At 48.6% G+C, this 13,797-nt stretch overlaps 1 protein-coding gene across 1 annotated transcript; it reads right to left on the bottom strand.

Moving 5' to 3' along the window:
- Nucleotides 1–2,996: 2,996 nt before the first annotated feature.
- GRP (gastrin releasing peptide) lies at nucleotides 2,997–13,176 on the bottom strand. Its single transcript, XM_077346401.1, has 3 exons — nucleotides 12,882–13,176; nucleotides 5,814–6,064; nucleotides 2,997–3,413 (listed from the first exon to the last, which is right to left on the bottom strand). Exons 1-3 carry the CDS (start codon nucleotides 13,057–13,059, stop codon nucleotides 3,360–3,362), a joined length of 483 nt encoding a protein of 160 aa, XP_077202516.1. The 5' UTR covers nucleotides 13,060–13,176; the 3' UTR covers nucleotides 2,997–3,359.
- Nucleotides 13,177–13,797: the final 621 nt, after the last annotated feature.

The raw sequence follows: 13,797 nt of genomic DNA, 5'->3' as shown, positions 1-13,797 counted from the left end.
TACCTCTGAATTTTATAAAGCAAGGATGCTCCAAGATGAACAAATATGGACGTATCTCCCACAAAAATGGTCATTTGTCAGTATTTAAAACCTTTAAACTCCATTTTTTAACCTCAAAAATGAACCCAAAGTGGCTCACAGCAGACCTTAAAACAACAAGATAACCAGATAAAGTGACAGTCCAGATAGATTCATAGAGGAATGGTTGATCGGTGTTACATACCAGGAACGAACAAAATCAAAACACCAATAATCTTTATTCCAACCAGGTTATGTTGGCTAAGAGCGCCACCTGGTGGAATATGCTCAAAACTTCTTACAACAAATGTACGGGTGGTGTACAAATACCTTCTTAAATGGGTTTGCTACACAGAGACCTTATAAAAAGGGGAAGAAGGAACAAAGAATCTATATGCCATTTAAAGACTGATTTCACCCTCCCGAACTGATTGTCACTTAACTGTGATGCCAGAGTGAAGAGATAACTTATAACGTAGTTTTGTCATCTGATAACAAATGAGACAGGAGTTTGTCTCACATAGCCACACATAGGGATGTGTATTCACATATTTCCAGGCTGCATACATACTTGAAAAATACTGTGTTGGGTATTTTTAGTATATGTATTGAGTATATATATTTGGTATATATTGAGTATTTGGAGCACTATTCGGGTTTCCCAAAATTTGAATCTGGGCAAAAAGGATGTTAAGTAAACCTGCAGAATGATTCCACTTCAGGGAAGTGGTGTGTGTGTGTGTGTGTGTTAGAGAGAGAGTCTTTTGTCATGCACATGCCTTTGTACTGGCTCATCAAATTGGTTTGGCTTGGCTTCTGTGGTTTGACACTGGTTCTGTTGGGCTTGGTGCACTGTCTCGTGCTTTAATTGGTTTGGCTTAGATTCTCTGGTGTGACATGGGTTGATTTGGGCTTGCTACACTGGCCCTGGTTTCTGCTTGGTTTCTGTAGTTTGGCACTGGTTCTGCTGGGCTTGCAACAGTGTTCCCGGCTTAAGTTGTCTCTATCTACATTTCACTGTCATGTATTGATGTAATAACTGCATTGCTAGTGTTGCCAACCTTCAGGAGGAGCCTGGAGATCTCCCAGAACCATAACCAATCTGCACGGCTAGAGTTGCCAACCTTCAGATGGGGCCTGGAGATGCCGCTCGATTACAAGTGATCTCTCAGTTCAACTGGAGTAAAGGGCTACTTCGGAAGGTGGGCTCTGGCATTATACCCCATTGAAGTCCATCCCCTCCCCAATCTCTGCCCTCCAAAGCATCCACACACCCCCAAAAAAAATCTCCAGGTATTTCCCAACCCAGATCTGGCAGCCTTAACTTAGCACGAGCCCCTCTTCAGTGCCCCCACCCAACCATGCTTCAGCAGACAGCCAGGTGGACCTCTGGGAAAGGTCACGGCACCCTGAGGAACTCTTGTGGAACCCCAGGGTTTCCCGGACCCATTGGGAATCCCTGGAGTAGGTAGTATTGACCCAGATGGACCAAGGGTCTGATTCAGTATGAGGCAGCTTCATGCATTCATGAACTGAGCGGCCCCGGGAGACGCTCACCTTGGTCTGTTCCTGGACCATTTTTACATCCCAATCATTTAAAGCAGGGGTAGTCAAACTGCGGCCCTCCAGATGTCCATGGACTACAATTCCCAGGAGCCCCTGCCAGCGAATGCTGGCAGGGGCTCCTGGGAATTGTAGTCCATGGACATCTGGAGGGCCGCAGTTTGACTACCCCTGATTTAAAGCAAGACCCTGTGTTCATCTCTTCCCTTGAAAACCCTACAGAGTCGACACCAATCGACCGTGTGACCTGAAGGTACTTTCCACCACCAACACTGAATCCACCAACCAAAATAAATCCTACAAAAACATCGTAACAATCCAACCTCTTTGTTCTAAAGAGAACCACCCAGTTCAACCCGGCTGCTTAAACACCCTGCCTCTTGGAGGAGTGACTGTGTGATTCTAGGCCTGTTTGTCCTTTACAAGGATGGTAAACCAATATGTGTGAAAATATGCATATTTTTCAGCTCATGATCGGAAAACGTCAGATTTTGGAGGTCGTGTGTTTACACTTAGTAACACTGGAAAATACACACGTTGACTTATTCACACAATGTATTTACAGTGTGTATTAACACAATCCTGCTACACGAGGCTGGAACTCCTAACTCGTCTAAAAGGAATTTTGGATTGTCATTTGCCAGCTTGGTGTAGTGGTTAGGATTGTGGATTTCTAATCTGGTGAGCTGGGTTTGATTCCTCACTCCCCCATATGCAGCCATCTGGGTGACCTTGGGCTCGCCACAGCACTGATAAAGCTGTTCTGACTGAACAGTAATATCAGGGCTCTCTCAGCCTCACCCACCTCACAGGGTGTCTGTTGTGGGGAGAGGAAAGGGAAGGCGACTGTAAGCTGCTTTGAGACTCCTTCAGGTAGAGAAAACTGGCATATAAGAACCAACTGTTCTTCTTCTTCAGTAATCTCAGGGCTTTCTCAGCCTCACCTCCCTCACAGGGTGTCTGTTGTGGGGAGAGGAAAGGGAAGGCGAATGTAAGCCACTTTGAGGCTTCTTCAGGTAGAGAAAAGTGGCATATAAGAAGAAGAAGAAGAAGAAGAAGAAGAAGAAGAAGAAGAAGAAGAGTTGGTTCTTATATGCCGCTTTTCCCTACCCGAAGGAGGCTCAAAGTGGCTTACATAAGAACCAACTCTTCTTCTATCCCATCAACAATTGGCCTCCCTATCCATCGAGAAACATCAATACGCCATCCAAGAATTCGTAAGAACAATGCACTGTACCCCCTTCCCTCCTACTGGAGGGAAGGCAGCAAATTTTTGATAGCCTTTAATATGTAAAATCAGATTGTTCTAAGTGTTAAATGTCAATTGATGGTTTTATTGTTGATGTAAATATGTTTATTTTTCAATTTTCATATCAATGGAAAAATAAATCAGTGGAATAATCATACTTCCTCCCTGTTTTTTAAACATTTATTGTGAACGTTCGAAACATTTAAATTATTGCAACATAAAAGATGAAATGATTGGAAAGAGAAATGGCGAAGGAACATTCCGAGGACTGGAAGACTCTTCATTAACAATTATTTACAACAAAGCAGTTCAAAGAAAGAAAAAGGCTGCCCGGAAAGGGGGGGGGAAGCCTCTGAAGAGGGTGAAGTCATGATTGGGAGTAGAAATGAACGGGTTACTTTGCATCAAAGAAATCTGATAAACACAAAAGATTTCTGTTTAATCAATCATCAAATACAGGGAGACGCTTATGAAACCAGAGTCTCTTAAGGATATCCTTCTAGGCCTTCGGTGTTGAGGAACGGGTCTTTCAGCTCGGGGAATTGTCTTTCCTCTCCATTGCTTGCAGCAGATAATCCATCATCTGATCAACAAAACACACACACACAAAAGAAAACAGCGAGAGAATAATATTTGGAGAACTGCCTTGTAAAAAGACACTTGGTCTTTTGACTAAACTTCCCCATGCCTTTGAGCTAAAGGCCAAAATATATATTGTTAAAATTTAAGTGGAGAATAATAGATCATAAAATTAGTGAAGGTCTAGACCAAGGGTGGCCAAACTGTGGCCCTCCAGATGTCCATGGATTACAATTCCCATGAGCCCCTGCTCATGGGAATTGTAGTCCATGGACAACTGGAGGGCCACAGTTTGACCACCCCTGGTCTAGATCCTCAGCACATACTAACTGGATACTGAAAGGAACAACACCATTTGATGACTTTATGCTCATAAAATAGTTATAGGAGGAAACAACCATAGTTGAAAATGCCATATTGAAAACAGTACAAATATGGAGTCGGTTTGGATTGTTTGAGTACTATTAAAAGAAGAGATAAGATAAACTGTATTTTTTATCTTTCTTCATTGTTAAATTGTTTAACTCTTAGTCATAGCCTAGGGTAGGTTCTTTCTGCTGCTGTTGTAAAAAAAAAAAAACACCGGCTAGTTCGATACAAGTCGATGCAGAAGGGCCTACTTGGTGAATAAAAGCAACATTTTCTGAGCAATAGGTGAAATCCCCTTTCCCCAGGCTGAGGCCCTGATCCGTAAGCCGCAACAGACAGCAGAGAGTCAGCTTGGGGTAGTGGTTAAGAGCGGCGGCCTATCAGCTGGACTTGACTCCCTGCTCCTCCACATGCAGCCATCTGAGTGGCCTTGGGCCAGTCACAGTTCTCTTAGAGCTGTTCTCCCCTAGCAGCTCTCTCAGCCCCACCTCCCTCACAGGGTGTCTGTTGTGGGGAGAGGAAGGGAAGGCGATTGTAAGCCGCTTTGAGGCTTCTTCGTGTAGTGAAAAGCAGGGTATAAAAACCAATTCTTCCTCGTAAAAGTAGTGATTACAAGTTTCTTGCATACATGAATATATTTTGGCCCTCAGCAAATATATCCATCCTGGAATCGTATCTTCACTTCTGTGATGCTGGGTGTTTTTTGCTATTCTCAGACACCTCTGCATTTGGGACTTCTTCATCATTCTATCATGCATAATGTCGCCAAGAAACTAAACCAGCCATTTCCTAAAGGCTCACGGTCATGTCATTTCCCTCCACACTATGAAAAGCTTTAACTGCCCGTTTCTATGCATTAAACCTCTATTGAAGGGCTTTCTCCAGACCTGTGGGCATCCCATTACAGAGCTTCCTCTTCACGAATCATTTTGCCCCCCGTTAATAGAAAACCCAATTTATACACCAAAGATAAAAACCAAGAAAGCACCACTCGGGAGACTGATCCTTCCTCTTTAACTTTCCTTATAAAGAACGTTATTCGATATCACTAAGCTTTAGGCAAACAAAATTTAATTCTGGTCTAAGCTCTCGTGCGCATGCATATTTCTTCAGACGGACAGAAAAACTTAGACCCTGAATTAGACTTCGGATAGATTACAGTGGGCAGCCGTGTTGGTCTGAAGTAGCACAACAAAAATTGAGTCTCAGAGCTCCTTTAAGACCGACAAAGATTTATTCAAGGCGTGAGCTTTCGAATGCAGGCACTCAAAAGCTCACGCCTTATATAAATTTTTGTTGAGTGCAGGCAGTCAAAAGCTCACCCCTTGAATAAATCTTTGTTGGTCTTAAAGGTGCTCTTGGACTCAATTTTTGTTGAATTAAACTTTGTTGGTCTTAAAGGCACCACTGGACTCACACTTTTATCTGTTGCTTCCGACTGGGATTGTCAGATCTGGGTGTTTGGGGGTGGGTCTGGGAGTGGGCAGGATTTGGGGCGGGGAAGGACCTCAACAGAATATAATGCTATGGAGTCCACCTTCTCCAGGGGAACTGATCTCTGCAGCCTGGAGAGGATCTATAAAATCAGGGAATCACTATTTCTAACCAACGTGGTGACCTCATTTGATACAGGTTGGGCTTTTGACTTCCCCTAAGCTGTCTTGCACAGTCTGAGGTATTGCTGAAAAACAGTGATATTCTTGATGACCTTCCTGACCGTATTATTGGCCACAGCAAAACCCTGTTTTGCAAATGATTGCCTTTGATTGCCCTGAGCGGTTAAGTCTAAGTGCAGTGTAATGGTCAGAAATTTGGACCAGGCTTTGGGAGGGTGAAATTCAAACCCTGCCTCTCCACCCCCACCCCCCGAGACTTTGGACTCATCATTCCCTCAGCCTGTCCTGCCTCGCAGGGGTGTTGTGAAGACAACGGCAGGACAAAGAAGGAGAGCCAGGAGAGCTCTCTGGAGGATGGGCAGGACAGAAACGTCATTGGCAAATCATGTATTCAGGTAATTTTGAGCTTGAAAACTCACGTCTTTCAGACTGCTGTTATCCTCTGCCTCCCAGGTGGTCTTGGCGGGAAATGGCAACTCTTCCCTGAAAATCTGAGCGCTTCTGTTGTCGTTGGCCTCGAGTAGCCGCTGGAGCCTCTTCACCGTCTCCTCCCAACGGGGATCCGCCTCAAGCCTCTTGATGTCCTCCAGCAGCAGAGGAAAGGGGGCCTTGTTTTGCTCGTCGTACATGTAAGGGAAGTCGCCGGTGCTCTTTTTCCCCATGAAATGCCCTGCAAGGGTGACAGGTGGAAGGGCAGGAAGTGAATCCCAAGGATAAAATCTGCTCCCAACCCTTAGGCAAGGTGGGGCTGGATTGGTTAGGACTGGCTTCCACACACGGACGGGATTCCCCTCCCGCCAATACCTTTTTTAAATTAGAAAATTACAATAATTACAAAAAACTTAATTGCATTAATTACGCAAAAAATCGTAATGCATAGTCAATAGTCCCTCCTGGAGCGTGTCCAGAGGAGGGCAACGAAAATGATGAGGGGTTTGGAGACCAAGACGTATAAGGAAAGGTTGGGGGAGCTTGGTCTGTTTAGCCTGGAGAGAAGGTAACTAAGAGGTGATACGATAGCTATCTTCAAGTACTTGAAGGGCTGTCACATAGAGCAGGGGTAGTCAACCTGTGGTCCTCCAGATGTCCATGGACTACAATTCCCATGAGCCCCTGCCAGCAAATGAGGAGCAAACGCTGGCAGGGGCTCATGGGAATTGTAGTCCATGGACATCTCGAGGACCACAGGTTGACTACCCCTGACATAGATGGAGCAGAGCTGTTTTCTGTTGCCCCAGAGGGTCAGATCAGAACCAGTGGGTTGAAATTAATTTCCAGCTAAACATCCGGAAGAAGTTCCTGACATTTAGAGCATTTCCTCAGTGGAACAGGCTTCCTCGGGAGGTGGTGGGTTCTCCTACTTTGTTAGTTTTTAAGCAGAGGCTAGAGAGACACCTTACAGAAATGCTAATTCTACAAACAGGCAGATGGTGAGTGGGTGGGCAGGAGGGCATCATCTGGCCATGGGATTGGGGTCACTGTGGGTGGGCAGGTAATTGTGAATTTCCTGCGTTCTGCAGGGGGTTGGACTAGATGACCCTGGTGGTCCCTTCCAACTCTATGATTCTATTATCTCCCCTCCCTCTCCAGCTCCCACCCACAAAAATTCAGGAATTTTCCAACACAGAGCTGGCATCTTTCACCACCAAGGCTTTTGTTATTTTTTCCCTTTAAACTGGCATTAGAATAGGCTTATGTAGACATAAGGCAGCACAAGATTTGGCCATCAGTGAGCAAGACTCCTTGTTGTAAGCTCTTCTAAACCACCAGAGATTCAGCTGGACTTCCAGCATTCATTTAAAAAGGGGGGGGGGGAAATCTCCTACCCCTATGCCTTTCTCCTTAGATCTCTACAAAGGATGGAGCTAGAGAGCCTTTTTCGAAATTTGAAAGCTGGGAACTCAGTGAACTTTTTACACCTTTTGTTACAACAGTATATCAATGTATTCTAGTGCCATTTTAAAAAAAAGGAAAACAAAAAGTCCACTGGTGGAGTGGGAAAAACGGCCGCCCTAGGAGTTAGTCAGGGAAAATGGTTGCCTCGTAGGCCAGAAGGGCCACATTTCCCCACCTGCACAAGAGTGCATTCAGTCTGCATTCAGACTTTACTGCAATGTTTCCTAAAACCTCAGAAAAAGAAAAATTGGAGAAAAGGCGTGGAAACTCCCAGAAATGCACAAATGCGCCATAACGACAGAGCCAAGTAACTAGCCCATGTGAATAAAAGCAGGGAGACATTAATTCTGACTCTAGAGTGGAACACTTAACATCCCATTCCGTCTTCCGGCTCTACTGCTGGACCTTCCACAATTCTGCAGGGCCTGCAAAAGGGAGCTTCTCCACCAGCCATTCGCTTGAGGCCGACCGACTCAAAACATCTGCTGGTCCCCCCTCTCAGACGCTCCTTCCACGGGTGAACAATTTGATCTCCCCAGGGATATGTCAGTGTTGTTGTTCGTGCTATGTTATGTTATGATTGTCACCTGACAGATTGTTATAATGTTCTATGTAATTTTGTACAACGTTCAAATAAATGGATGGATAGACAGACACCTTTTCCCTTCTCTGCAGTACTTCTACATGAACTTTTTTCTTCCTAGCACACTCCAATTAACAATATAATAAAGCTGACAATGAAAAAGAATATTCCTCCCTATAATGTTGAAGGTTCTTCTTCATGCTCTCTGCCACACTAGAGCTGCCAACCTCCAGATGGTGCCTGGATATCTCCTGGGATTACAACTGATCTTCAGGTAACACCTGGAGAAAATGGGTGCTCAGACGGTAAAGTCCCTCCCCTCCCCAAATCACCCCCTCCTCAGGCTCCATATCCAAAATCTCCAGGTATTTCCCAACCCAGAGATGGCAACCCTGGGCCACACTAATGCAGTCTGCGATGAGAATAAACCGGATCCAGATACCCATTTTGCACGTGTCTAAACAGGGCTAGCAACTCTGGCGAATCCAGCTTCAACGTGGCTTTGCGGCTTCGAAAACAGCGTTGCCACCGGTGGCCTTCTTGCCCCCAAATCCTAGATATATTTATTCAAGACGTGCCCCTGCTTTCAGTGGCAGCTAAGTGCTCTCCAGACTGGCATTTAGTGCCAGGAACGCTGCAGCACCCTGTCGCACTTAGCATTAACTAGTCTACGGAAGAGACCGGGTTTGTCATTCCCCATCTTCAGAATGAGATTAGAGTCCCCACTTTGCTCATAAGTGTGTACCAAAGAGGCAGTGAATAACCTCCGTGGCGCACTCGCAGGGGAAGAAGGCTGCCGGAGGTAACGGCTCCATGTCAAGTCTTCCCGAGTCTGTACCCAAAGGAGGTGAAAAATCCAGTTCTACCGACGTCAAGGGCTTTGGGCCATTTACGCAAATGGAATGAAACAGACATAAAATCCAAAGGACTTAAAAAGCAAGGTAATTTCTTTGATTTCACCTTCAAAAAGGTGCAGGGGGGATTGCTACTCTTATGTAAAAGATGTACCAGTAAAAAGCACCCCAAAAAATCGGGCGAGGCAGCCAGGTTGGTTTGTGGAAGCCAAAACACCCAAAATAGGAAGAGATGCAGAAGAGTGGGTTTTTTATACCTCACTTTTCTCTACCTGAAGGAATCCTAAAGTGGCTTACAATCTTCCCGTCCTCTCCCTACAACAGATACCCTGTGAGGTGGACGGGGCTGAGAGAGCCCTGAGAGAACTGTACGGTGAGAACAGGTCTAAGAAAACTGTGACTAGCCCAAGGTTACCTAGCTGGCTGCATATGAAAGAGTGGGGAAATCAAACCCAGTTCTCCAGATAAGAGTTCACCATTCTTTCCCGCTATCCCACCTTGACTCTCAGAAGAGTCTTGCAGTGCTTAAAGGCCACCAAATTGATTTGGGCATCAGCACACTCCACTTAACAAAACAATGAAGGTGACAATGAGAAAGAATCTTCCCCTCCCTGAACAATGCTGAAGGTCCTTCTTCATGCTCTCTGCTACACTAGATCTGCCAACCTCCAGGTGGTGGCTGGAGATCTCCTGGAATTACAACTGAACTCCAGGCCATGGGGATCAGTTCAGCTGGAAAGAATCACTGAGAATCAGAGTTGGAAGGGGTCATAGAGGCCATCTAGTCCAGCCCCCTGCTCCATACAGGATCAGCCACAAGCATCCAGGATAAATCTCTGTCCAGCTGCTGCTTGAAGACCGCCAGTGAGGGGGAGCTCCCCACCTCCTTAGGCAGCTGAACCACTGCAGGAAATGTTTCTCGGCTCACAGGCATGGCCAGTGCTCGTACCATAGGGTCACTCTCTGTCACTCTCCACTTCAGCCTCCCTGCGCATGGGACTGTGCGAGTAAACTCACTGAACTGGCCCGCAGGAGGTTCGCCTGGCCTTGATCAGGGACGGGGGCTTTTCGGTTCTGGCCCTGACCTGGTGGAATGAGCTCCTGGGAGAACTGAGGGCCCTGTTGGGACTCTCACAGTTCCATAGGGTCTGCAAGATGGAGCATTTTCATCAGGTCTGGGGTTGAGGGTAGGGTAGCTAAGATTGAGGGCCCCTACCTGAGACATCCAAAACAGCAGGCTACTCCCTTATCAATTCCCCCCCCCCACCCAAAGACATGAGATTATGGAAGTCTGTTGAATGAGGAAGGGGAATGTTTATACTGTATAATATACAGTATAATGTTTATACTGTTTTACTGGAGATTTTACTGTGGGGTATTTTGCTATGTAACCCGCCATCAGCCAACTAGCCTGGGAGAGGCAGGCTATGAATTAAATCAGCATTGGCATCATCTGCATGAGAAAAGAACAGCTGGGTTTCTATACCCTGCTTTTCACTATCTGAAGTGGCCCCAAAGCGGCTTCCCATCGCCTTCCCTTCCTCTCCCCACAACAGGGGCCTTGTGAGGCAGGTGGGGCTGAGAGAGCTCTGAGAGAACTGTGACTGGCCCAAGGCCACCCCGCTGGCTGCATGTGGAGGAGCAGGGAATCAAACCCAGTTCTCCGGATTAGAGGCCGTCGCTCTTTAACTAGGACACCAGGCTGGATCTACAGCAAGCAAAAGTTCTGCTCTGTATCTGGGACCCAAGAGAAATGGCCTAACCAGCTTGGTGGCAGTGGTTGAGGTGCAGCGCTAAGGCCCGGAATCCCCAAACTCAAACTCCACCTGTGCTTGTCAGGTGACCTTGAGCCACTTGAGCACGCTCTCTCAGCCGCAGCAGCAGCATAAGATTGTTACACAGGGCAGCCTTGTTGCCCTGCACAACTGCACAAAACCAAAAAGACCCGTCACTCGAAGAGAAGTGAGTGAAGAAGAACTGAGGAGGCGTCCATGCCGGCATCTCCTTTTGGCTGATGTTTTGTAATCAATGAAGCTGGATTCTTTGGTTGGATTTCGATGCCTCGTCAGTTTCCACTTTGCCCTGCAGTAGAAGAGCTGGATTCGAGTTCAGAAGCACCATAGAGACCCACATGCTTTGGAGCAGGGGTAGTCAAACTGCGGCCCTCCAGATGTCCATGGACTACAATTCCCAGAAGCCCCTGTCAGAGAATGCTGGCAGGGGCTCCTGGGAATTGTAGTCCATGGACATCTGGAGGGCCGCAGTTTGACTACCCCTGCTTTGGAGGGTATAAGCTTTCGTAAGAACATCAGAAGAGCCCTGCTGGAACATGCCAGTGGTCTATCTAGCCCAGCCTCCTGTCTCACACAGGGGCCAGCCAGACCCTCTGGAGGGCCAAGAACAGGGCAGAGAAACCCAGACCTTCCTCCGATCCTACCTCCTGACTCACCTAACTCACCAAGACTTTCGTAGACTTATCCTCCATGAATATATCTAATCCTCCTTTCAAGCTGTTTATTCCTGTGGCCAGCATTACATCCCCTGGCAGAGAGCCCCACAGTTGAATCACTCTCTGCGTAAAGTGGTATTTCCTTTTGTCTGCTCTGAACCTACTGCCCATGAGCTTCACTGGAAGCTGTGGAGTTCTAGGATTTTGGGAGAGGCAGGAAAATTTCTGCTGGTTCCCTCTCTCCACCCCACGCATAAGTCTATAAACCTCTATCACGTTCCCCACCTAGTTGCCTCTTTTCTAAACCGAAAAGTCTCATATTCTTGCTCCAACCCCTGAAACATCATGGCTGTTTTCTTCAGTACTTTTTCCAACTCCGGAAGGTCCTTTTTGAGGCCAGAACTGTACACATTATTCCAAACAAGGCCATACCATAAATTTGTATAGGGGACATTACAATATCAAATGTTGTATTCTCAGTCCCTTTCCTAAATATTCCCCAACATAGAGTTTCACTTTCTCAACGCTGCAGCACACTGGGTTCACATCTACTTCGAGCGATCCACTAGGACCCCAAGATCTTTTCCCCTCTCAGCCACAGCAGGTTCAAACCCCCCACTAGCCTATACGTGAAGCTGGTATCTTTTTTTTTGAGAGCCAGTTTGGTGTAGTGGTTAGGAGTGCGGACTTTTAATCTGGCATGCCAGGTTCGATTCCCCACTCCCCCACATGCAGCCAGCTGGGTGACCGAGCTGTTCTGACCGAGCAGGGATATCAGGGCTCTCTCAGCCTCACCCACCCCACAGAGTGTCTGTTGTGGGGAGAGGAAAGGGAAGGCAACTGTAAGCCACTTTGAGCCTCCTTCGGGTAGGGAAAAGCAGCATATAAGAACTAACTCTTCTTCTTTTTTGTCCCAATGGAGGTTAGGATATGACACTGCTGGTGTGGAAGTATGGTTTTTAGTCTCTGCTTTTCACTACCCAAAGGAGTCTCAAAGCAGTTTACAATCACCTTCCCTTCCTCTCCCCACAACAGGGAGGTAGGTGGGGCTGAGAGAGCTCGGAGAGAACTGTCCCAGCTCCAACAGGACTGTGACTGGCCCAAGGCCACCCATCTGGCTGTATGTGGAGGAAGATCAGGGAATCAAACCCGGCTCGCCAGATTAGAAGCCGCCGCTCTTAACCACGCTGGTCCCTCTAAATTCCACATCCTCTTTACTGAGGGGGAAGCAGGACCTCAGTGCAGCCATCTTTTCAGCCTTACCTCCCTCACAGGGTTGTTGTGACGATAGCATGACCAGCACCCACACTGCTGAAGAGGCTTGGTCTAGGGGAGATGTAGGGGACACCCTATTAGCAAAAGGATGTTCTCGTATGAAGTGGACTCTTGGGGGGAAGCAGCCAAAGGAGCTCTGGAGAAGCTGATCGGGCCGCCCACTGCTCTCTTGAGAGAAAAAGGGAAGTCCAGCCAGCCAGAGTTACTGGGATCGCCCCCTCTCTTGCACACCTGTACACTCCATGCGGGGAGGGAGGCGGATCGGGGCCAGACTGGGGGGGGGGACGGGATGGACAACAGACATGCAACACAGAAGGGAAATATTTAAGGAAGGTTCCCCACCCTTGAGCCGCCCCTTCCAAAATCCGAGGGAAGAACCCACCGCGTCCCCCTCGCCTCCCTTCCCGGGACTGCCGCCTCCCGCACTCACCGACGGCCCAGTGGCTGCCCCGGGGGTAGATCTTGGCCATGGGGGGCGCGTCCTCGTTGCTCTGCAGAGGAGCGGCGCTGGCGCGGCGCCCCTCGAGCAGGAGGGCCAGGGCGAAGGCGGCCAGGAGCCAGAAGAGCCCGCGGGGCTTGGGCAGCGACGGCAGCTGCGGGCGCGCCATGCCGACTCGCTTCGACGGGACGGGACGGACTCTGCGGGCAGCTGCAGGCGGCGGCGCGGTCGGCTTCCCTCCGAGCCGGGCAATGCATCCTTCGCCGCGGCTGCCCCGCCTTTATACCCCGGCCGGGCGAGGGGGCTGCAAAGGTCAGGCCCTCGACGCCTCCCCTCCAGGGGGCTCCGCCGAGGCAGGCGGGCGGGCGAGAGGAGCGCTGACTGGCTGGCAGACGGCCCTCCCCTGCCGCCCACCCCCGGCCGCCTCTACCTCCTCGCCCGCCCGCCTGCTGGAGCGCCTTTACTCGCAAGTAAGTCCCTGCCAGCGCGCCGGAGGCTGCGCTCCCGGGGCAGCCGCTCTGCAGGCGGCAGTTCAACAGGGACCGCTCGGTCTGCGGAGGGATTGGTCCCCCCCGTCCCACGACGGCCCCAAAGAGTCGGCAGAGAGGGCTTTTGCAGGGGCAGCAGAGTCCGTCTGGAGGGGCACCCGGGGGAGACGGGGAGGGGGGTTTGCTCCGGGAAATCCTCATCTAATTTAATCTCATTTTGATAAAAGTGCCATTGGGAATAGGCCAGATAGGTTCCCTCTTCTTCAAAGGGACCCTTTACACACCTGAGTTTACAGGTAAGGACATGGGACGGGGATCTCCTTCCCATCCAGGACCAGGTACTTGGTGAGCCAGCGTGGTGTAGTGGATAAATGCTGAGGTTTCTAATCTGGAGAGCCAGGCTGGATTCCCCGCTCCTC

Source organism: Paroedura picta, chromosome 7, assembly GCF_049243985.1.
Source record: "Paroedura picta isolate Pp20150507F chromosome 7, Ppicta_v3.0, whole genome shotgun sequence".
Lineage (NCBI taxonomy): Eukaryota > Metazoa > Chordata > Lepidosauria > Squamata > Gekkonidae > Paroedura > Paroedura picta.
Note: the sequence above shows the minus strand (reverse complement) of the source record. Positions and strands in the feature narration are given on the sequence as shown.